The 25,460-nt window shown below is 39.7% G+C and overlaps 1 protein-coding gene across 6 annotated transcripts in view; it reads left to right on the forward strand.

Annotated features, from left to right (window-relative positions):
• The window catches only part of SIPA1L2 (signal induced proliferation associated 1 like 2), a 76,448-nt gene extending 54,956 nt beyond the window's left edge, over window positions 1-21,492 (forward strand). For 4 of the 6 annotated variants that reach the window (XM_081906762.1, XM_081906763.1, XM_081906766.1 and 1 more), the window contains 8 exons: window positions 1,835-2,059; window positions 2,653-2,803; window positions 4,422-4,641; window positions 6,463-6,594; window positions 10,771-10,824; window positions 11,724-11,841; window positions 18,190-18,271; window positions 20,940-21,492. In XM_081906762.1, coding sequence (XP_081762888.1) covers window positions 1,835-2,059; window positions 2,653-2,803; window positions 4,422-4,641; window positions 6,463-6,594; window positions 10,771-10,824; window positions 11,724-11,841; window positions 18,190-18,271; window positions 20,940-21,086 — 1,129 coding nt within the window. In that variant the 3' untranslated portion in view covers window positions 21,087-21,492. The remainder of the gene's footprint in view (window positions 1-1,834; window positions 2,060-2,652; window positions 2,804-4,421; window positions 4,642-6,462; window positions 6,595-10,770; window positions 10,825-11,723; window positions 11,842-18,189; window positions 18,272-20,939) is intronic. The other 2 variants (XM_081906765.1, XM_081906767.1) reach the window with 1 other exon arrangement.
• The last annotated feature ends 3,968 nt before the right edge of the window (window positions 21,493-25,460 follow it).

Below are 25,460 nucleotides of genomic sequence, written 5' to 3' on the forward strand. Positions count from 1 at the left end.
AATATGCAATATTGTGTAGAGCTGTATATTCCATACAATTGCATAACAGCATGTGACCTGTTTTCTTTGCTGTATGCCAAGTCTCTGCTTGTTCAACAACATAATTTAGATAACATGATTTTATATGTGGACACTGTTGAGTGGATAGTCTTCCCATGTGGCAGAAGATTGAACTAGATATCTCCCTACCTCTATGTTTCAATTATGAAATCTGTAAATTACATTACACTTTTTAAATCTGCAAAACCCTTTGGATTATCCCAGCATATATAGACTATTGCAATTTTTTTTTGGGGGGGGGAGATTCACATGAGCCCCTCTATGCATTGAAAGAGAGCTTGGGTGAGTGCATGGCTGTGTGGTCTAGCTCCACCCACTGCCGCCACAGATGTACGTAAGTAGACCTTCTGACATCATTTGAATGTGCTGGCATCAGGGGAGTGTGACAGTGTTGGACAAAGCTAGCCTGCATGAAAGCGATAGTAAGTTGAACCAAGCCCTGTAGCCCTACCACTCTTTCAGTACATGGAGTGCTTCATGACTTTTGCGTAAAATGTTGACACTGAAAAGAATGTGACATGCAAATGTGTGTACATATTTTACCTTTGTTTTGTGAACAAGTGGGTCTGTTTTAGGATGGTAGTGACTTGCAGGGCAGTCCCTAGCAATACTGAGTAAAAGCATATGTCCTTTGAGTGGAACAGAACAAGGCTTTCTAAAAAGTGTGTTGGGATTTCCGCATTTAGAGTTTTTAAGACTTTAAGAACTTAACCAGTGGAAATTGTTCCTATTTTTTACTTCTCTGAAATACAAAACATTTGCAAACTAACCAACTCGGCACTTGAAATCCTGTCACTTCAAGTTCTGTACTAAATGTCTTTGTACATCTGGTCTCTGTAGTTTCAGTTTCAACTTAACTAAGTTGTAGAAGATTGCAGTGAAGTAAGAACATAAAAACTTTCAGCTAAATAGAATAAAACCCACAGAAATATAGGAATTCCATGTGCATGTTCATCTTTCTTGCTGAAATGTCAGTTTAAACTATGATGTTTGAAAGGCCTCTTATAGCAATGTTTGGGTATATTTTTGAATAGTTTATCTGATACTGGTGTGTTTTAAGCATTGAGTTAAATTGAAGAAAGGTGGGACATATGTAGTAATGCTTTATAATCTATAACAAAATGTACTTTTAAATTGATTGGGCACAGTCTAGCCAAAGAATAACACTGTCAAACACTGTGGTCATTTTCTGAGGCCATTCTCTAGATTCCCCGGCTCCTGATAGAAATCATATAGCTGATCCAGGAAGTGGAGCGGGGGCTTTTGGTTGTAGCAACCTATGTTATATCCTCCCCAGGGAAGGTCATCTGGTGCCATCCTTGATATCATTTTGGTAGTAGGAGAATTATTTTTTATTTGCCTAGGTATTCCAGCATGTACTGGTCTTAATAGTGGCTTCATCCATTTTGCTGGATTTTATTGTTGCTGTGTTTTTTCTCTACATTTTTCTTGTTTTAAGTTATATTTCTAATTCATTTATTTTTAATGGATACAGCCTTGAGAATTGTACAGCATACATTTTCAAAATAAATTTCCTATCAGCTGTAATGGGGAAATTATGAATTTCTATAAATACATCCAGTGAAGCCAGGATGACTTTAAAGTATTGAATTGATATTGGACAAAGAAAGCAAATAACATTAAATATGGCTAACTTCTGTCCTTTTGAGAAGACTTTAGGATAAAAAAATATGTATGTGATATATTTTCCTGTCACATGTTTCCTCATGTACTTCACTGTGTATTTTGTTTTGTGTGTTTTCCTCTCTTCTAGCGGGTCACATCATTCAGGAAGTCCTTCAACACATGGCCCTAAAAGCAGTGGATCATTAGATACGTCCAAAGTGTACATAGTGTCACAAAATTGCAGTCAACAGATCTCTGGCTCCATAGCAAAATGCTACCCTCGACAAGGAGCTATAAGCAAATATGTCATTGGCTGGAAAAAGTCAGAAGGTAGCCCTACACCTGAGGAGTCTGAAGCTTCGGAATGCCAAGAGTAAGGGAGAGTTTGTTTTCTTGGGGAAGAAAAGTCTGTGTGGATTGGAGGAGGAGAGCCTAAATCATGAAAGGAAATACAGGGTAGATGATGTATAATCCCGGACTAGGAAGAAGCAGGGAAAGGCCAGACAAAGTTAGCTGCTTTCTATCAATATGGCATGAAATCAAAATTCTAAGTCACTATGTAGAAGGAAAGTGTACAGTTGAATATTTCATTTTTATGTGCTGTTGATTTCTTATCCAAAACAGCTTTGCAAAATTTCTGGTAATAAGAAAACGTGCTCTAATAATATTATTACATAAATGTATAAAGAATGTCATGCTTTATTACCAGTAACCTAATCTGTACTCAACATGAATGTGTGCTTTGTTATTTTTTATTTAATAATAATCCAGGAACAAAAAGGAATTGGGTTGTGTGTTTTCTCCTCCATGTTGGAACCCAACTTTAAAAAACAAACAAAAAAACTTTATTGGAACTTTTAATGAATGATGTTACTGTGGTTTTAGTGTCAGTTTTGATCATCATTTTAGAGAGTTAACAACTTTGCAGCATTCCCTCTAATTGTAAAGAACAAATTGTTTCTACAGAATGTATAGTGATGTTGAGGGCCTAACGTCAAGTCAGCTTCAGGCCTCTATAAGGAATACAGTTTCTGAAAGTCAGCGAGTCTTATCAAAAGAAGAGTTTCTGAAGTTGATGATGCCAGACAACATCTCTGTGGAGGAAGGCAGAAGAAAGGTTAGCTGCTGTTACTTTTTTCTTTGTCTCTGTGTAACCGTTAGAGGCAGTTATGGTGGTGGGAGCACTGCTTGATATAGAGATAAGTTCTAAAAAGAGCTGTAAATGAGAGAGAGTGTAGAACTTGTAATACTAATAATCATCATGAAGCCTGGTATGGTTATAGTCAGGAGGTTTGGCATATTTAACCTGAAAGCTCTTCACTTTAAGGCAGGGGTGGCTGCCCTGAGACTCCAAATTTTGTTGGTCTCCAACTCTCATCAGCTCCAGCAACATTTCAAGGTCCACAGGTTATCCACCCCTGCTTTTTAAGTTGCTATGTATAGATTCTCATTTGGGATGGAATTTTCTGAAAATGCTGGTGTTGAACTTCCATATTTGGACTATGGTTAAATCTGATGGATAAGCTTGGCTGCTGTAACTTGAACATTTTTAACACATTCTTTGAAATGTATTTTAAGTATAGAGGATTGGACTGGCATTTCTGGAGAGGTTTGAGAGTTATCCAGAAAATAAGCTTAGAGGCTATCATGAAATAACTGTCCGTTTGGTTGGTTGTAAGCTGCTTTGGGTTGCCCTGGGAAAGGTAAAGCAACTAACACATTCTTTTAGATATAACTTTAGTGACAGTATATAAACCTGAGGGGGAAGGTGAGGGAAGTCAGCCTGAACCACATGGGAACCATTTCCAATAATCCACTTTCCATATTGTGTAGTTGATCATACTCGTTAAGTAATACCTGAAATGGGTTTAAGAGAACTTGGTTGATGTCCTAAAGCAGAGGTGTGGAACCTCCAGCCTGTGAAGCCATTTTACCCAAAACATACCTTTCCACCTATTAGCTTTCGTCACTCGTGACATCGTCTGCTGAACAGGAGGGTGGGGTTGAATCTTGCTCAGTTTGGCTGTATGCTTCCATTCCCAGAATTTCCTAGCTTTGGAATTTCACCTGCCATGATTCTGCTGTCAGGTGTTTGGTTCCACTCACCTGTCAAACAAAGGCAGCAAGGGGTGGACAGAACATAACAATCTGGCCCTCGGGGCTAGAAAGCTTCCCCAATCCTGGCATAAAGGAAAGGGGAATCGGTGAAAATTGCCACCTCCTTCCATCAGAGGGACCCTGGAGTGGATCAAGGGACTTTCTGCAAATGAGAAGTAGAAGATAATTAGTTTAATCCAAGTTATATTTTGGAGTCTATATATAGCTAATGACATGGATTAGATATTAGAACAGTCTTTAAATCAAGACTACGCATTAACAGTTTTAGAAGGATTTCAAAGAATTCTTGCAAGTATTACCTTCAGAGAGCTAGAGGTTTCATTTATTACTCTGGAGTTAATACAACATTTCAGTAAGTAGTAATTCATTATGATGAATGCTTGTATGTCAGAAGAAAATCTAATAATCCAGTAACTTTGCTAAAATGCCAGATAACCCAAAATGATTGATGTTAGTGTACTATAGTGGGTAAGACTTATCTACAGAATGAACTATTAGAGCAATCATTAGACGCCACCTCGCCAATTAAACAGTATATAAATGAATAAATTAATAATAGTGATGATGATAATGATGATGGAACATATTTTCTAATTTATATTTTTGAAAAAACATAGTTTTCATTTTACGGGAACCTATCTCCAAGGAAGACGCTATACCGCACTCTTTCTGATGAGAGCATATGTAGCAATCGGAGAGGATCTTCATATGCTAGCTCGCGGAGCTCAATGCTAGACCAAGCTTTGCCAAATGATATTTTGTTCAGTACTACACCACCATATCACAGCACCTTACCTCCTAGAACAAGCTTAACCACTGGTACTGGACACCTACGACGTAAGTGTGTGTTAAACACTGTCTCATTTGATACTGTGCAATTGAAGGTAGATCTTCTAAACAGAATGTAGGAACCAAATTGAACCATTAGTTCCTCTAGTTCAGTACTGACCAGGAGCAGTTCAGAGTTGTTCACCTGGGATCAGCTCTCCGGTTTTCTTTCCCAGCCCTACCTGAAGATGGTAGAGCTTGAACTTGGGGCATTGGGTATGAACACCAGTCCAATGCCAGTTGACAAAATCCCTCTGGGAAGGGGCCTCAGTTACAAAAGATGGGAAGAGTGGTCAGGTGGTTTCACTCAGACTGTTTTCACATTTTTGCTTGGATACTTCTTTCTGCTCCTCTATTCAGTCTGTCATCTTTATTCTTAATTCTGTTATCTGCGAGGTAATTACAATGTATTGTGCTTTTTGCTAATCAAATCATCTAATAGGGGAGCGTGGAATACGGCTTGAAAAAGATACTATGAATCTTAATCATGTCTAACAGTAACTGAGATTCCTATCATAAACAGGATTAAAATCCCAGGTTTGAATCTAGTTTGCAACCAAAGTTTAAGACGCTAATTAGCCTTAAGAAATAAATTATTCTGTTTCAGACAGCACCCATAACCGTGGTTATTTCAATCAAGGGTAGGGGAAGGAGCACACAGGGTACCTGGTCCAGGCTGAGATCACTGCCATCAGCACCAGGGAAGTTTATCTCCACAGGGAGGACAGCAGTAAAACAAAAATCTACATCTCCCAACACCAGAAGGGCAAGTCTTCCATTCAGAAGACCTTGCAGCACCCAGAGTGGGGCAACAAACTTGGGCTCTCTCACATCTCCTGGAAGTGGTGCAGGTTCTCACACAAAAACCAAGGAACTTGAGCAGCAAGTAATGCCCACCCAAATAATGCCCACCCAGTCTTTTACCATTGTTAGAGATCAGGACCAGTAAGCAGATGAGTTTGTGAAAAAATACAGCTTGGGTCAGAGGTGCCAAGTAGGCCCTGCCCCACATAATTGATCACAAGACATACACACTGTTTTAATGGCAATGCCCATCAACTTTGGGGGCCCTTGGCCCCCTCAAATATTTTATTGGAGCTGAGGAGACCTCGGCCCCTAGGAGTTGGCTCCTATGGTTAGGGTCGGTTCTTCAAAGCTAGGATTGCTATTTGGAGGGATGGAAGCTAGAAGTAAGGTTTTCAAAACAAGATTTCGAAACTATCAGCATAAACTAAAATATTGTCTCATTCATATCCAACCAATCACTAGGAAGCTTGTTCAGTCTTAGGTAAGGATCAGGCTGCTGCCACTTAGCTGTTCAAACTCCTTCCCATTACATCTCAAGCAAGTTCCATCTATGTTGTAGTTTTGGTGCCTATTGAAAGCCTTCCTTTTTTCAAGAAGCCTTTTAAGAGTGGCAATTTTTGTCCCAGTCGGTATCTGTGTTGGATTTGAAGGTTTTTTTTGTATGTTTTAATTGATCACTTTAAAATATACAATGAGAAGTGATTCATAAATGAAAAACATTTATTTTAGAGTGGTAACCATTAGCTAAATACACCTTGTATCATATCGATGGCCTGATACTGTGTGTACATATTTTCTGGTTTTGGACCAGTCATAACCTTGCTTTCAGGTCAGACACTCCCAAAGTAGTTCACATTGTATTAAAAGCATAACATTTATGATGGCCTAATTAAAAACTATAAAATATTATGTCATATACACAGTCCATAACAAATAAAACATTTTAAATATTGTAATTATTCATTTTCTGACCTGTTGAAACATTGTCCTGAAGATAGCTTCTGCTTCTGCTTCTTAATTTAGATGAGTTTTGGTTCTCAGACGGGTCTTTATCTGACAAATCAAGATTCACTGATCCTGGGTTGATGCCCCTTCCAGATACAGCAACAGGATTAGACTGGTCTCACCTTGTAGATGCTGCACAAGCATTTGAAGGTACCGTGAGAATTTCTGCAACCGCTGCACGTGTAGTTAGTAGAAATTAAAGTCCAATGCTTGTTGTAACATGATTCATTACCCTTAGTTATTGGCAGTCCTGCACATGCACCCTTGACTTACCTGTTTTTTGCCATTCAGTGATCAGTCACTTCTGGTTGATAGGTGAACCCCAAGAACTTAGTTGGTGGACCATCAGGTCATTTTGCACAATAGGTTAAGACCAAAGGTAGCATAAGGAGAGCCAGAAAGAGAATAGCATAGGCTGACATTCTGAATTACTGAGTTTTCTTTTTTTCTACACATAGCCACTAGTTCATATTATAAATATCTTAAGAATCAGACAAAGTCCTGGCTAAAGACGAACATTTTCGCCTGGCGCCTAAGTATGTAAAATGAAGGCACCCGCCAAACCTCCCCGGGGAGAGCATTCCACAAGCAGGGAGCCACTGCAAAAAGGCTAATAATAATAATAATAATAATATAATTTATTATTTACACACCGCCCATCTAGCTGGGTCTCCCCAGCTACTCTGGGCGGCTTCCAACCGAATATTAAAAACAATACGGCGTCAGACATTAAAAACTTCCCTAAACAGGGCCGCCTTCAGTTGTCTTTTAAAAGTAAAATAGTTTATCTCATCTCATGTTGCTACCCTCCAAGCCTCTTGTGGAGGAAGCACACAAGAAGGGCCTCAGAGGATGATTTCAGGGTGTGAGTAGGTTCATATGGAGAGAGGTGGGCCTTGAGATATTTTGGTCCTGAGCCATTTAAGACTTTATAAGTCAAAACCAGCACTTTGAATTGGGCCCAGCAACTAATTGGTATCAAGTGCAGTCAGAGCAGGATTGGTGTAATATACTCAAACAGTCTTGCCCCAGTGAGCAACCTGGCCCCTGAATTCTGCACTAGCTGAATTTATCAACCTGCCTACAGAGGCAGGCCTACATAATGCAATAATCTAACCTAGAGGTTACCAAAGCATAGATGACATAAGTTATGCTGTCCCTATCAGTGCTTTTTTCCTAGAAAAATAGGTGCCAGTACGCAACATGAAGTTGTTACAGTAAGTGCCACACTTTATAGCAACAACAAAAGAGGTTCCTGTGCTGCATACCCTTGAGTACCCCTGAAAAAAGCACTGCTCCCTGTCCAAATAAGGGTGCAGCTGGGCCACCACCCAAAGGTGATGGAAGGCACTCTTTGGCACGGAGGCCACCTGAACTTGGAAGTAACAGCAAAGGAGCCAGGAGCTATGTATCCACTCATTCAGAGGGAATGTAGGCCCATCAAGGTTATTTACACAAATACTTTTTTGCCCCAGTGTTGCTTCCTTCAACTCCTGCCACCTCCAGAATCTTTTCAAAAGTTTGGTAGACCCTCCCAAATGTTGTAGACTGTAGTATGGGAAGCTGCAATTGGGTGTTGGGGAATTGCTAAACTTGGTGGAGGTTATTTAAACAAGTGGAGCTCAGCTCATGCAAGAGGACTTCCTTTTCTCCCCCCGCCCCAATCTTCCATTTTATCCTCAGAACAACTATGCTAAATAGATTAGAGTGAAAGACAGTGATTGGCCCAAAGGTACTCCCTCACCCTGAGTGAGGTTCAAAGCTGAGTAGGGATTTGAATCTGGATTTCTCCAGCCTTATTTTATTCATATTCAAAATGTTGGCTATAAAAGGCTTTTCTGATTCCTTCAGACAACTGTAGTAGTTATTGCCGCTGCTGTTTTTCATGGATGCAATACCATAAATAAACCTGTGCAATTTAGCCCATAATGGAAATTAAATAAAACTACTGTGTTTCATAGTGTGTGTGTTTGGAAATCCGCTTGAGCTTCAACGTAGCTAAGACTGCAATCTTATGCATAGTTACAAGTGAGTAAATACCACTGAACAGTCAGTAAACATGCAAAGGATTGCTCTGATAGTATGTTTAGAATTGTAGTGTAAACATTGGAAACAATTATGAATGAATAGCTTTAGTAAAAAGAACCTGAGGAGAGAAAATAGATGTATCTTTTTTAAAGAATAAGAATAAGGTTGATTGTTAAAGGATGTATACTATTGAAACCCAGCTTCTAAGTCATCATGCATATGGAACAGATGTTTTTTCTTTGTTTGAACTTTTTAACACTTCCATCTTCAAAGGACCTCAGGGCAGTATACAAAAGTTTTCTCCCAATTTTCTCTCTACAAGGAACCCGGCGGGGGGGGGGGGGGGAGTTAGGCTGTCAGAGACTGTGGCTAGCCCAGTGTTCCTCAATAAGTGTTGTGACTGATCAGGGATTGGGACCCATATTTTCAAAGGTTCACACTATTCACTACATCACAATAGCTCTGGTTTATGGTTGCCACCTCAACATCAGAAGACCTGTTATCCTAGCAAAGCATTAAAACTGTGCCAGAATACATGTTTAAGAACAGGATGTTACATTGTTAGAGCACTGCATTAATAAAAACATAAAATCAAAGTTAGGACTAAACTTTACAGAGCATGTTAACCGAAACAGTTTGACAAAGACATTGTATCTACTATAGGTGTACTTCAGTTAACTTGAAGCTAACCTCTGTTATAATGATTGACATAATTGTGATCTAACAGCTGGTTTCTGAACTTTTATTTTGTAGACCTTCAAATGTCTTTGCATAAGTTTTCATTCTTTGCCTCTTCCAGTTTGTAACAGTGATCAGCACATCTCTGCTTGCATAGCTGACTACTGTTTTCAGCAGTTATATTTCTTTGCAGAATCAGTATTCCTGTTCTAGGTATAACAAAGGTATCTGTTAATACCATACTTTTTTAAAAAAAATGGTTGGCATAATTCAGATCTGTATTTATATGCTGAAGGACAGAATAGAGGCCTCTACGCACAAACAGGATCCAAGGGCCTGGTGTACATGTTGTTAATGAGAAGGATCATTGTTCATGTCTAATGTTGTTCATTCAGTTCCCTTCTGGATTTCAGATTCCTGATATGTTATGCATTCCCATGATTTCATTCTCTTTGAGAGAGACAGAATGAACATCTTAGATCTGTATTGCCTTTGTCAGAGATGGAATCCATCTGCAATAGCTCTTTCTTCTTGGATAAGCTATTACATTTAAAAAGCCATAGCATCAGTAATTGTATTCTGTCTTCAACAGCAGCCAGTATTCAGTTCTTCAGAGGAAATTTGCAAGATTGCAAGTCAAAAATTATTATGTTCCTTGTTCTTCTCTGTGTCTGACATTTTTAGGCCTTGAGACACTCTGAGAAAGATGTTTGTATTTTGGCCATATTAAGAACATAAGAAGAGCCCCATTGACTGCCCTGTCTAACATTTTTTAATCAATCTTTCCAAAATTTAATATCTCCAGAATTTAATATCACCCTTTGCTTATTTCGTCTCTAGTATTTACTTTTGCTACTTCTGGTTGTGCCAGTGATAGTCTGCAGATGTATCATCTGTTTGTATTTTTATACTTTTCCCCTTTGTAGATCAAACAAAAGTGTTAAAGGTTGGCTGCTAGTCCTAGACACTGGACATCTACTGTTCAAAAGTCTCTAGAGGAAAAAGAAAGCATATACTAGGAATATACAGTATTTTACATGCAGCCTGGTAAAATTACATTTACAGTCAAGCATATCTGAAGGTTGCCATGCATCATGCCATCTTGCCAAGAAAGCGAAAGAAAAAGACTGTGTAGCATTCAAATTTTACATATGTTTACGAACTGCTGTGTCTCCTCTATCATTTCCCATCATCTGCTAGGGAACATTTTTAGGAAAAGATTCAAATATTTACTTTTATTTCATAATTAAAAGATTGCAATGAAAAGGGAAAGTGATAACTGGGCCTCAAGCTGCAATTTTATTTTTGTCCCATAATGCTTACAGGGCATAATAACGAATATGGATAGTTTGTTTTTTGGAAAGAAGAAATCCTGATAGCTATTATGCTGCCATTATTACTGAAAAGTAAAATCGTTTTTTTGACTTAGCACATGTAGCAGTGGGGTGAGTTGATGAGGGAAACTACTGTTTTGAGAAAATCAGCAAAGATCCCACAGTAAGAGTTGATGTTAAGTAATATTCCATAACTGTTGTGTCTCATAAGGATTGCAACTATATTATTCCAAAGTTAGCTCGGTGGACTTTGTTGTTCATAGGAGCATTCTAAATCTTATTTCAGATTTTGACTCTGACGAAGAACTTGGGCCAGTCTGTCATCACACTCCGTTTCTAGGTGATGGTCTGGGGTTGGCTGCTGAATATTATATATAAAAAAAACCCCTATCTTTATGCTTTTATATGTTTGCACGGTTGCATGATTATATGCAAGCATTGGGCCCTTGTGAGATGTGAGGGGAAGGCATGTTATGGTCAGGGCCAGCAGAAGTCTGTGGACCAGAGAAATCTGAGTACAGTCTATATATAAATGAATGATCTCTGTTGTTGCAGCATAAACGGTTTGCATGGGGGGAAGACCTCAAAGCGTGATTTACTCACGTTCTATACCAGTTTGTGTGTGGCATACTCGTTTTCTTTTAGAACTGGGTATATTTTTATATGCCACACTGCATGTCCTTCAGTAAAGAAACTCGGTTCCCAAACAAGGCAAGCATGTATTCTGCAAGTCCTAGAGTAAAGATTTTATTCCAGAATCCTAAAAGGAAACAGCTAACATTATATGTGGAAGATCGGTAAATGTATGGTGATGGTCATAATGGTAGCATTTGCATATTATTCTGTTCAGGTAGAATAACTGTGCCTTGCTATACTGCATTCCATAACTTTTTATGGAATTATGTATCTTCCTCTGTCCTATTAAGTGCCTGCATTTGCTATTAGTTTGCTTGAACAGGTCTTGGTCTCAGATTTTTTGTACATATCTGTCAAAATAATTTAGTGAAAACAAATCTGTCTTGTTTTGTTGATAAATGCAAAGCTGAGGCTATAGTGGTCTTGCTATCAGATGCTTTATGTTGGAAATTCAGGGGGTATGGGGGCGGGAATTCCCTGTAATATATATACTTGTTTCTTGGCTGTAGCTGAATTGGATAAAAGAACACCGGTTGTTTAATCTGAGAGTATTTTTATACAATCATTTCATTTTAGATGTTTATTTATTTATTTCCCTTCCAGATCAAAGGGTTTCATCTTTTTGCACCTTGAATGACATGCAGCATGTGCAAAGCTTGGAGAGTAATCAAGCCTTGGGCGCAAGTCCAACAAATGGAAAGGACTTCATTGACACTACTGGGTATGTAAACCTTGCCTCTTTTCTTTGAGGGGAAACATGATTGAACAAATTCCTGAAAGCATTCCTCCTGGAATGAATAGAGAGGCAGAGTGATAGATAGGGTTATAAACAGGGGGTGGGGGTATTTGGCTTGGAACATCTTCAAGGACTTGGATAGGGGATTGTCTTACCTCAGTACTTGAGATAGATATTGTGCTTCAGCTCAGAGGTTGAGTCTCACCTCACTTCAGATTCTGAAGTCATAGGCTCCCCATCAGCTAAAATGAAAAAACCAAAAGAGGTGGGGAAAATACTTGAGGAAGGCTGAGAAGGAGTTGCTAGCCTAGAAAGCAGAAAGGAGAGAGAAGGAAACATGTAGCTAAAAGGCCTGTTCTCTGCCTGCCAGGCAAAAGTGAGAAGTCTTTAACCCCAGCGCACATCTCACAGGGAAAGAGGGGGAAGAATCCCTTTTGCAGGTTGAGCCTTCCCTAAGAGGTTCTTTCCCCGCTCCTCCTGGGAGGTGCGACTTCACGTAGCAATGCAATTTTAAAAAATCAGGTCTTCTTGCTTTTGTGGCACACAACTTTTCATAGGGAACAGGCACCTGCTATGAAAGCAAGCAGACCTGTTTTCCCTCCCCTGCTGCTTTCTTTAGCTGTGTGTGCCTATTCCCAAGAGAGAAACTGAGCAGGATTTAACTTCTGCCTGTCAGCTGTTAAGCAGAGGTAGAATTCTGCTGCTTTGGCTGCAGTCACCTGTTTCCTGCTGGGGACAAGCACCTGCAACATTGCAGAATTGAGTCCTAGCCATCAGTTGATGTCATAAATGACACCAGCTGCTTGACAGGTCGGCATGGTTTGGGAGAAATGGCTTTGTGGGCTGGAGGTTCCCCATCCTTGCACTAACATCTCCTGGTAAGGAGCACAGGACTGAGAGAACAGACGTGTGTGTGTGTGTGTGTGTGTGTGTGTGTAGATAGATAGATAGATGATAGATAGATAGATCGATAGATCGATAGATAGATAGATAGATAGATAGATAGATAGATAGATAGATAGATATAGATTGTATGACTTCCTTTCTTGAGTCCTTACCAGTTGGACTGGGAGCTGTGATTGTTGGCAGAATAGTTGGGAAGTGGTTGGCTGGATAGTTGTTTTCTGCTACTGTGTTTATTGCTACTAAGAGTTGTGTGGGAGGGCCTGGCTAGTCTAAGGATTTTATAAAATAGCTGTTGCTGTCACTTTGGGGTTGGTGAAAAGGAGCCACCCTATTTGATTTTTGGTGTGTGTGTTTCAGTCTCTGCAAAAATTAGTGGTATGGTGGTGCTGAGATATTATTGTTTGTATTGTCTTTTTCCCCATATTTATATGTTAGCGATCCCAGGACTGGTCAGGGTGTGAGACTCACCCAGTCCTGTGTGTTTGGTACTCATGAGTGAGAGGCGGGGTGTGGGGGGATTTGATTGTTTCCCAGGTAAGAACAGTGTGGTTGCTTAAGCAAATTAATTAGCATCTGTCTAATTATTATTGCTGGTGTTAAGATTCTTGTGATAGCCTAGGGTAGTTGTGTATTGTGGCAGGAGGTGCTTGAAGATGTGTGTGGGAAGGAAATAGGATGAAGAGGGTTGGGGGAGATTGGGGGGAGTAGAAGGCATGGCTCGAGGGGAATCGGTTCAAGGGGGTTCACATATGATTGCTTAATGTCTCCCACTTGGCTCCTCTCCAATAGCCTAGCGTTGTTGTTGTTAAACTCCATGTATGTATAAATTTAATTTAATAATAATAATACAACTTTTGCTGTCTCTGTAAAAAATCCCAGGTGTGTAGTTTGGAGGTGCTCCTAGATCTAACTTTGTCACTTGAGGTTCAGGTACCTTTAGTGGATAGGAGTTCCTTTTACCACATTTGGCTAGTGCACCAGCTTGCAGCCATTCTTGGACAGGGATAGCCTGGATACAAAGATTCGTACATTGGTAACCTCAAGTGTTTCAATGGTTGCAGTGCACTCTGAACCAGGCTGCCCTGGTGTGTAACCTGAAGCGTATGTAACCTGAAGCGTATGTAACCCGAGGTACCACTGTACAACATTTTACTACTAAAAACTCTAGGCATTTAGTAGAATAGAGCATAAAATAATCACTTGACACAAAGATTAAGGTTTGTGAGGGACTTCTTTACATTTCTGAAGTTTTAAGATTTCTGGTAGGGGGGAGAGGGAAGTTAATGGGAGCAATGGTGGAGAGGTTCACTGCCCAGTTGTATTCAACCTTAGTGCAGCTTAGGCATTTTAATAGTAAACGACAAGACAAACAATGTAACCCCACAATCCAGTTGCCCTAGAGGAATAAAAATCCAAAGGGAGCTTGCATGCAATGGTAATTTGGCTCATTATATCACTGTTCAGTGATCCTCCCTGCCTCATGAGTTGCCACAACAACTGTATTTTTCTGACTGCTGCATTAAGATTATAAGAAAGATTGCCAAAGATTTTCTGCAACAGAATTCATAGAATGCATATTTTAAATTTATCATATTGTTCATTTGAAATCTGTTAAAATTTTAATCAGCTCTCATACCTTTCCCAATATCTGTCAGCTTTTTTAAAAGACTAGGAGCTGCCTCCGATATTGCTGGAGTCTTCTGGCTGCCACCAAAACAAACAACACACACACCTTACTGCAGGGGAAGCCATTTATATGAAGCAGCTATTTTATTTTAATAGTTGTTTAGCTGTCATTTAAAATACAATATTGTATCTCCATGGTGGCGTCATAATTTTTTAAAAAAGATTCAAATCTTATCAGATATAAACAGCACAGCCCTAGTTCTAATAATAGCACTAAAAACATTTCAGATCAATATATCTCAGCATCCATAGCAATGTAAAACTCTCTCCAGAATGCAGCAGTGACTTGGCCAGAGGGAGATCAGGTAAGAGGTGCAGCCCTACTGTGCCATCCACTGCTAAGATAAGAATTGTATTTACTAAAATTTTGAAGTGTCTATTTAAATTTTCAGCTTCAAAATGTGGAAAGAGGCATTGAAACAAAGTCTTTATCCTAAATAAGATGTCACTTTTCTTGATATCTTTTCTTTATTTTATTTTTTTAGTTAGCAGTGTTGTAATACAACTTGACATATTTGCATAATAATTCAATGAGAACCAGTGTGCTAGAATCTCATTTTCCTTCCTTTAGAAGCAAGAAAATTCATGATGACAGTTGTTTTCTGAACCGTTTTAAGAGAATTTTTTCAACCTGTAGCATTACCTGCTTTAGTTGATTTTGTCAAGAACAATGAACATTTTTGTTTTGCCTCCTATTTTACTTGCAGATATAGTCTTGTATTTCATCTGACTGCACTTTTTCTATTAATGTGTCAGGCTTCCATGGGCAGGGATACAAAAACAGCCACAGTCACTGGGATGTTCAGATCATGACTTTCATTAGGGATTAATTATTACAGTACACTCTAATAGTAGCTCCAAGAGTGTTAGAGATACATCTCCCTGGTCATTTAGTCAGCCTCCCTGGATTAGGGTTTTAGACATTCCCCCAATATTTGTGGATCCACTCAAAAGCACTTTGGTATCTAGTGAATACCACACAGTTCCTTGTGTGGCAGCTTAACCTCTCTCTTTCCTGCATGCAAAAAAAAGGGGGGGACCCTATTAATCTTTCCTTCCAGGACTGACCCACCTCCCTGGGGGCTGAGGCAAAGGAGTCCACTGAGTGAGGGTCTGTGTCAGTGCTCAAGCATTTCAGGGACTCGGCAGGGCAGTTCACTAGGCCCCCAAGTTCCTCCACCCTCCTTCCACTCACCTAACCAGCCATAGGTATGGTAAAGCATAGACTGCATCCTTATGGAGACTTCCGGGATAGCGCGATCCGGTAATGGCGGATTCCCTCCGAGCTCCGGAGGGAATCGGCTCCGCTGAGGACGGGTCTTGCCGTGCCGGCGACACGGGGACCCTCAAAAACCGCAGGCGCTGAAGCCTGCGGACTTGGTGACTCGGTGGGCACCTTAAACGCCCTCCCCGACCCGCGAAGAGCCTTTTTAAAGGCTGCGGAGTGGACTGGGGTGCGGCGCGGTGCTGAGAGTCCATCGCTACCTCGGCGGAGCGAAGCCGCGAGCCATGGCCGGAGAGCGCTGTCTTCCTTCCTGAAATTCGGACTGAAATAAAGAACCCGTGAGTAAAATGGAAATTTGATACTAAAATTTTACCTTGGATTGGAGTATGACCGGGGGATGTGCTAAAAGGAAGTCCACACTCCCCCCCCCAAAAAAAAAGATTTAAGCAAGGAGAGGAGCACTGAGGTGGAAAGACTTTTGTGCTTAGAAAGACAACTTGCACGAATTGGATTAAAAAGCTATTGTGCTGGAGAGGAGAGAGGAACTTTAGAAGCTTTTGTGTAATTTCCCCCCCCCCCATTCTGGACCCGGGAGGGTCCTGTGTGTGAGCCCGAGGAAAAGGAGAAAGAAAGTTTGACAGCTGTCAAAAGAGCTGTCAAACGGGCGACTAAAGGCTGGAATTGAGATATTTAGAAAATTTCTTTTGGATTAAAGGGGACATATTGTATCTGAACTGATTGGAAACAAAGTATTTGTGAATAACAAAGTAACGAACTGTTGGAAAGGAACGATTGGACTGGCAATCCCCCTGGAGGGAACAAAAGATACTGCAATGGCTGCAGAAGGAAAATTACTGGCAGAGATTGAAAGGATGTTTTTTCTCGTGGGAATTCTACAAGAACAGACTGCAGATATGAGCAAACAACTTGTGACCTTGAATTTGAAATTGTGTAACTCTGCTGATGACAAAAAGCTGGAAAATAACCCGGCAGCCGGAACAGAAGAGATAGTTTTGGAAATAGGGGGAAAGGACGAAGAAGAAGGAGAGGACGTTCAGATGGAAAGTATCAACCAAAAGCCTGCAGCTTCAGAAAATAAAGGACTTGATGAACAGGACCAGTGTACCGTAAATTTGCAAAAGGAGAGAAGGACAAAGGAAGAAGCCCCTGGAACATTTGAAATACTGGAATATAAAAGAATAAACAAGCATGATTGGGACTTCTTCCTCAAGTTTGAGTATGGGAGACTGGCAGACCCTTGGCAGCAATTGCTATGGACTGATTCGGTGGAAGGAAAGAACAAGTATGACTGGGACCTTTTCTTTAAGTTTGAGCATGGGAGATTGGCAGATCCTTGGCAGCAACTGCTATCGACTTTGGCGGAAGGAAAGAAGAGGGAGCTTGGGGTACAACTCCTTCGAGAATTGAAGGCCAACAAGCAACAAAATAGACGGAGAGAGACTAACTGGGGCTTGAGAGCCTCGGATGTGAGAAATCCGGGCTGAAACTGATTTTTAGAATAGAAATGTGGAAAGGGACAGAAACTGGGCCAGGGAGGGAGGGGGAGAGTAGAATAGCAAGAATTTTTGATTTATGATTTTTTAATTTGGATATGTTTTGTTTAATATGGAAGGATTCGTGTGAGAGAAGATAGGTCGACCTTAGAAACTTGCTGAATTAACTATTGAAATTGGAATGTGGGAAGGAGAGATGTGGGGAAGTCAAGGAAAGAGGGTAATGAAAATCATATATGTATTGTTTTGTGTTTGGTGTTTGTGTGTGTGTGTTTGTCTATAAAAAATTTGAAAACTCAATAAAAATTTATAAAAAAAAAAATAGACTGCATCCTTATGCCTCTCCCCATTTGTCAGCTAATCACTCCAGCCTCCAAGCGTTTTTCTCCCGGCTTGCCTGTTGCTCAGCCAAGACTCCTCCTACCAGCCTCCTCCCTTTCACCTGAGCTATAAGGAGTTCTGAAGCCCCAAGACCAACAGATATGTCTTCTCCCAACAGGAGGAGAAGCTTGTCCATCTTGCCTGCTGGCAAGCCTTGTTGACTGGGACCCTAATTCTGCCTCTGAGCAGGTGGGAAACACAGGGTGCAGTTGATCCTTCACATAATGCATATAGATTGAATATTACTTAATTATTATGGTAGTGGATTCATGAGGACTTAATGACTATGCATTTCCAATGATAGATCATAATTACGACCAGGTTAGAGCAATGGCCTGTATCGCTGTTAGTGTTCCTTGTGACAAGCACTTTGCACTCATCACAATGCCTAGCAGTAAGATTTACTTGCTCCTTGAGAATGATACCATAATCATATCTGTTGGTGTTTGATCTCAATTTGTGTCAATCTTGAGTGGGCTTGAACCTGAACAAGCTTTTATATGTGCTTTTTGCACTGATTACAACCATTATTCATTGTCATCTGCACAGGGAGCTATTTTACTTGGGCGTGGGTAGGACATCTTGAAATAATTCAAAACTAAGTGCAATTTAATTTTGTAGGGAGGATAGCCCTACTACATTGACTGGAAAAGTAAACCAGCTGGAAGTGATCCTCCGACAGTTGCAAACTGATCTTCGGAAGGTAAAAATGTTTAGCAGAATAAAATGTCATTGGGTTTATCTAACACTGTAAGCATCTCACACAGTGGGACTTCTCCTTTCTCTCCTTCTCCTGTGCACCCCCCAAAATCTGCTCTGCGTGTCCCCTAACCCTCTGGACAAATTTCGAGAAAAGGCCTTAAAAAATGTTTTTGTGCAATCTAGCCCCAAACCCAAATCAAGAATCCCAGCAGCTGCATTTAATAATAAGAATAAGAATTTTGTTATTTATACCCTGCCCATCTAACTGGGTTTCCCCAGCTACTCTGGGCTGCTTACAGCATATCTTAAAACATAATGAAAACATCAAGCATTAAAAACCTCCCTATATTTAAGCCTTTAAAAATGTAGAAAGTCCGATTAGTCTCCTGGCTAATCTAGTTGCTTCCTCAGGGCTAGATTCAGTATTTCTGGCATAATAAGCTTGGGTTAGCACTTCCTGTTCTCTAGTTCCTTATAACCTCGATGATAAATTATACTAAGTGATAGATAAGCTAATATTTGGCCTGTGTTTAACACAGTATAGTAAGTAATACAGGCTGCATTTTCAGATCTACAAATTTGTGGGCCCTTTTTCCCCTTTTTTTTTTAGTTCACAGCTATTTTCTGTAATAAAAATAGTTGTGTCAAGTTTGTTTAAATCGTAGGTTTTAATAATTAATATAATTCTACTTTTTTCCAACTGTATACTCAGAAATAGGAATTTTCCTTTGTGTATCCTTTGACTATATCACCATTTTTCTTCATGAATACTTCTATTATGATAGCAGAATTAAGGGGGAAATGCTTCAACATGCGTAAGGTCTGAAGGCACTGATGTACTTGTTTACCACACAAATGACAAATTAGATTGCTTTCAAATATTACAGGAGGTCCAATACTACTTTGACTTCTTTGCAGTTGCCTTCTTACATAAGACTTGCTTTCAAAAATATATTTTTTGCAAACATCTGCAAGGAATTATTTCATAACCTCTAAAGAAATAGCATATGGCTGCTTTTGCAGAAGTTCTCTGAAAGGAAGCACTTATTGTTATGTTTAGAGAACTTTTTAAATTGAGCAACCTATCCTCAAATCTAAGATTCACATTACATGTGGCAGCAGTATAGCCCCTTGATTAAAGCTGGATCTCACCCCCTCTTACATGAGGGAGTAAAAGAGAATCTGGGTGTCTGGGCTTGGGGGTTTCCTGGAAAAGAAGTGGTCCATGGATGGGAGTTCTACCTCACCACTTACATCTGGTAGCCATCCTCCTGAAAAGCACATGAGGAGACACTATGGAGCATTAAGCTAGAAAAGGGTTTAGTTTTTTGTGCTCTTTTTAGTCTAAAAATCATGCCCACACAACCATTTCATTCAAGCCCAGGTCTGACGCAACTAGGTACAAAACTGAACTGGTCGATTTAATCTAGCTTTAGCCCAAGAGCATTTTTTGCGTCAGGGTTTCCAAACAGCTATTTCTTCTTGATTATGGTTGTTAGGTCATATCTACATCATACATTTAAAATGCATGGCTTTCCCCCCAAAATCCTGGGAACCGTCGTTTAAGGGAAAAGAATCATACATCTTTGTGAGGAGTAAATTACAGTTCCCACAATTTTGGGGGGGAGGGCAATATTTTTTAAATGTATAGATGTGACTTTAATAGCTTCTCATAGAATCAAAGAATCGTAGAGTTGGAAGGGACCCTGGGGTCATCCAGTCCAGGAATACAGGAATTTCAACTAAAGCAACCATGACAGATGGCCATCCAACCTCTGCTTAAAACCCTCCAATGACTCTCAAAGTCAATAAAACATTAATGCCCCCAAATGTTTTATAATAGGTACTAAGGTTGGCAGCTGTAGTACTGAGTGTTCTACATTTCTGTACAGCAAGGTAGAACTGCGTATAATGACCCAGTATTCCATTATAGTGCAATTGCTCCGCTCTCATCCAGAGCAGTAAAACTTATAGTATAAATTAAGCAGTGCAATGGTGGTTTGCACGTACTGTACTGTGATTCCTTGTAGCTTTCTCTTACCCATTTGCCAACACTTGACAGCACATGGCTCCCCCCCCCCTGATTTTGCTTATAGATCACACAGCCTTTAAACATTGGCGTTGTAACAGACTCTGTGTCTCTTGCTGATAAAAAATAATGTTGATGCATTTGCATTGTACTTGGAAGCTGTTCCCAACTTCATGTGTCCAACATGTATTCTTTCCCCACTGTTCATTTTGGATGGCAGTGTTTAATAATCTACGGGTGGAAATCACGCAGCGGGACATTTTGTTGCCTTCTATTTTGTTTAAAAGTACCTTTAAGTCTGTGTAGCTTTTTCTTAATCTGATGTACAGCTCTAAAAATATTCCTTATCTTTCTGTGTAGTGATCTCTCTGAATATGATGAAGTGTGCTGAAATGTAGCCTAGTCCTACAGCTCTGCTGCAGAAACTTGGTTATACAATCTCATTTATCTTGTTTAGCCTGCAAGGCTATCTGATTTAGAACAACCGAGCAAGCAAATTTGGGAATTCAGCTTAGAGTTCCAGTGCTGTCATTGCAAAGAGGGAACTAAAGAAAACAGAAGTCTGTTTACTCGCTCAGAAACCCGAGCAACAAAAACACTGGCTCTAAGTGTCATTCAACTCCTTTTTTCTGTTATCTAGGAAAAACAAGACAAAGCTGTTCTCCAAGCTGAAGTCCAACATTTGAGACAAGATAACATGAGACTTCAGGAAGAATCTCAAACAGCAGCTGCTCAGCTAAGAAAATTTACAGAATGGTTTTTCAATACAATAGACAAGAAATCCTAATATCAAAGTCCCTGTAAAAGCACAGTTGAAGCCACATAACACCAGTAACTTTTGAAGTACGTAGCCTAATATAATTTCACTGTGTCCACAATCCATTTTACATTTTCTGCTGTAATCTCTGCCCAGCCCCAGGCTACTGACAGTAAGAAATTATCTTCATATTCATCTGAAGAAAACAGAGAATGAATAGCAGACATTTGTTTTTGTGAAGATGAATGTACAATTCCTGGTGTCATTTTAGACATTTTAGAGTATACTTCTGACTTGGGATTGCCTGAAGAAGAATAAATTGGGGTTTATCTTCGGTACTTCAGCTGCTCCAGTGAAGATGCTAAAGCAATTTATGGTAGCTTGGGTTTCAGTATTGTAAGATAAATAATAATAATAAACTAGACATATACTTTCATGTTTAAAGGTGCTCTATTTTTTTGTATGTACAGTAGATATTTCCACAGTCACATTGTCATAGCAATAAGAATGGAAGTAGAATTGAATAGTCACAAAACTGTGTTTATAAAAATTAGCACTGAGGTGTTTAACACTAGTTTGGATGCAGATATATTAGGGGTTATTTATTTGCAGAAAAAATGGTGCCTGAATTTAAGCAGTGTTCTGATTTTTCTAAAAAAAAAAAATACACATGCCTTGTAAATGGCTCACTTGAATCAGTTCACTCCAATGTCAGTTCCTTTTGTATAGTTCATGTTCAGCTAAGATTGTTCTAGAGAAACTAACTATTGAAACCATATGTGGTGCAAGCCAGCCAATCATTTGTATAATGCCAGATTTGTTTATCTTTGTACAGAAGCTTTGAGCGAGTGACTTATATTTAACACCTTTATTTAAGCTTATTTAACCTGTTAATTTTATAAAGCTTTTGTTTTATCTGCACTATGGTGAGGACAGTGGATTGCAAGCTACAATGTGTGTTTAGCTTGCCAAAATGGCACTGCAGAGTTCTAGAAAATTCTAACTATTGGATGCTGCTAGTACACAATTTGTGTAAGTATACTTTAACATTTTTAACTGTTTCATTTGAAATGAACATACATTTTGCTTTTTTAATAAATGTTAAAAATGTGAACCACAAATAAGAACTCTCTGTTTATTAACAAAAACTTCCGGGTTTGATAGATTCAATAAAGAAAGAGCACAGTTAAAACATTTCGCTTGCACTCTGGTTCCAAATCCAAGAAGTTGAGTAGCTACTGCTTCAATTCACTTTTACATTCCCCTTTTTAATTCATAGTGTGCAATTTAATAACAACTCTGGATCATATCTGTAAAATAGTCTGCAATCCCATACACACTTACACATTGAACATCGCAAGACTTATGGTGCAATCCTATACATATTTACACAGAAATATTTTCTTCAAAATGTCTAGCTGTGTACTGATATGCATGTTGGTAAAAAATGTTTGCAATATCTTAAAAGGAGGTGCTCTCAATTACTTTAACATCTTAATTGTCATATTATAAAAATTAGGCATCACATTAGATACCACATTTTAAAACGTTTGGACCATGAAACTGCTAGACTCCAACTCCCATCATCCCAGACCACTGTCTATGCTAGTTGGAAGTCCAGCAACATCTGGAGGCCCACAATCTTGGAAGTGTGCAAGAAAAAAAATCTTTATTGGCCCAACTTGCTTTGAAATACACTACAGTGTGAACAATTAAACCATTTTCATAAAAGTGAAGCAAATCTTAAAAACATTGAGCTTTTTCATTGATGTTTTAATGATATAGGTAAAGGGACCCCTGAACATTAGGTCCAGTTGTGACCGACTCTGGGGTTGTGGCGCTCATCTCGCTTTATTGACAGAGGGAGCCGGCGTACAGCTTCCAGGTCATGTGGCCAGCATGACTAAGCCGCTTCTGGTGAACCAGAATGCCGTTTACCTTCCCACCGGAGCGGTACCTATTAATCTACTTGCACTTTGACATGCTTCGAACTGCTAGGTTGGCAGGAGCAGGGACCGAGCAACGGGAGCTCATCCCGTCACGGGGATTCGAACCGCTGACCTTCTGATCGGCAAGTCCTAGGCTCTGTGGTTTAACCCACAGCGCCACCCCCGTCCCTTTTAATGATTATTTCACTTGTTATACTTGTATACTTGTTTTTATAATATTACAGTATACAACTTGTTCATTGTTCTTCTACCATATTTTTCGCCCTATAGGACGCACCTAGTTTTTTTGGGGGGGAGAAAAAAAATTACCCCCCCCCCAGCCGCAGCTTCAGCGCGCCCCGCGCTCCGGGCAGCAGCTGCTATCCACAGCCTGCGGGCTCCCCAGACTTGCTGATAGCTTTCTGAAGCCTGGAGAGCAAGAGGGGTCGGTGCGCATCGACCCCTCACGCTCTCCCAGCTTCAGCGAAAGCCTCCCTTCGCCCCATAGGACGCACACAGATTTCCCCTTCATTTTTGGAGGGGGAAAAAGTGCATCCTATAGGGCAAAAATATGGTATATAGTGTTCCTTTGAATGTCTTTGAGCAATGAACCCTTTTCATGTATTGTTAAGGTTTCATCCTCCCTCACCTAACACATTTATTTTTTCTTGTTGGTGCTTTCCTTCATGGTTTCTCAGAAATGTCCAGTGACCAACCTATCACGTAATTAAGTGGCTGCATGAAAACAGGTCTGAGTGAAATTATGTGAAGTGTAACAAAAATATTTTCTTTTAGTTGGTCAACCATGGTTAAAAACCATTAAGTAGTCAACAGGCTATAATGGTGCAGATGGAAGATTAATGCTGTGGCCAAGTGCCCAACACCACAGTTTGTGATCAATTGTCATTGTGAAAGGAACCGTATTGCAAAACTCTGCACTTTACAAGCACTGGCTTTGGTTTCTATAACTCTGACCAATTGTTTGAAAAAGTCCCATTAATTTAAAGTAATTACATGTGGCACTTGCACGTTCCACTAGAGCTTGGTTTCAAATAAAAGGCATTGGGTTAAACCCATCTGTCTAAAAGCCTTGCCAAATGTCAAGCTCTGCCGTTTAAAGAAACATCAAAACATGGTGCTAATCATCCTTAGAATTATGAGCAAATTTAAGTAGTTTCGAAAAGCAGACTTTCCCTGAACAAATAAATGATCATTTATATAAATAGTTTCCATATCTTTTTAGAGAACGATTTAATTGAGGTGCAGTAACAGACACTGACTTATGTTTGCAGTTCTTGTGATAGGAACGATAATTTAGCTGCTTACTGGGATTTAGCAAGTAAGAGTCTATCATTCCCCTTTATTATCAGTTGTTTCTTTTTAGCCAGAATTGAAATTTATGTTTCCCACTCCACATTTGCTATGTTTGTCATTCCTGTGGTGGCCCACTGTGGTTACTTATACACATGTTTTTACACATGAGTAGCAGTAGATTTGAGATTAGGCTTTCTTCCTTTTATCTCTTAAGAATCGTGGAATGGAATCAATGAACATTTCTATTTTATAGCACATTTGCTAACTGCAGCATAAAGCAAAAACCCGAAGTTGAGAATCATAACACTTCTGAAATTTAAATCTACATAAAAGAAAGTTACTGAAAATAGTGCTAACACCAGTGGTGGGAGGCACCTCTGAGTAGCAGATGCTGCAACAAACAGGGAAAGGCTGTTGAATTCATTCCATTCTGTGAACTTACTGAGAGCGATCAGGTTGGCAGCTTTTGGAATGCTGGCCTAAATGGTCTAATCAATGATAGTTCATATGTCATCTCTCCACTATCAATACTCTGGGTGGTTCACTGCTGGTTTTAATGAAGTATAATATATACATTAGTAGACCTTTGTATTGTATAGGGGCCCTGTATCTTCAGTGACATCTTCAGTAAATCAATGATCAGCTGAGCAATAGTGAAAATAGAGAAGAGAATCAATCATAGATGAAATGGTGAATTATAACCAGATGCTCTCTTAGAAGTGAGGTCAAACAACTTGACAAAGAATGAGAAAGATAAAATTGAAGTCTGTCCTTATTAACCATGACCTTGGCAATCCATAGTCCGCTGGTTGATTGATTTTTGAAGTGAATGTGGTTTAAACCTTTTACTAAGCTCCAAATAATATTCTTCCCACACAAAACCCCCAATGCATTACGTGTGTCAATCTGTTTAAAGCTGGAGAGCCCCACATGCAGCAGGTTGTCAAACTGGATAGTTGAATTGTAGGCAGAAATTTGTGATACTTTGCCAACATTTTAATTCTTTTTATTAAGAAATGTATACCCTTTCAAATTATGTGTGCAGGTGACAACACGACCAGCATCTCCTTCTGCTGCCCTGCAGCAATTCTGAATACCTTGATTACCCCTTTGTAAGCCACAGTTCTTCTCTTGAAGAAAAGTGCTGAAAGATCAGGATGTC

This window comes from Podarcis melisellensis (assembly GCF_964234715.1).
Source record: "Podarcis melisellensis genome assembly, chromosome: 3".
Classification (NCBI taxonomy): domain Eukaryota; kingdom Metazoa; phylum Chordata; class Lepidosauria; order Squamata; family Lacertidae; genus Podarcis; species Podarcis melisellensis.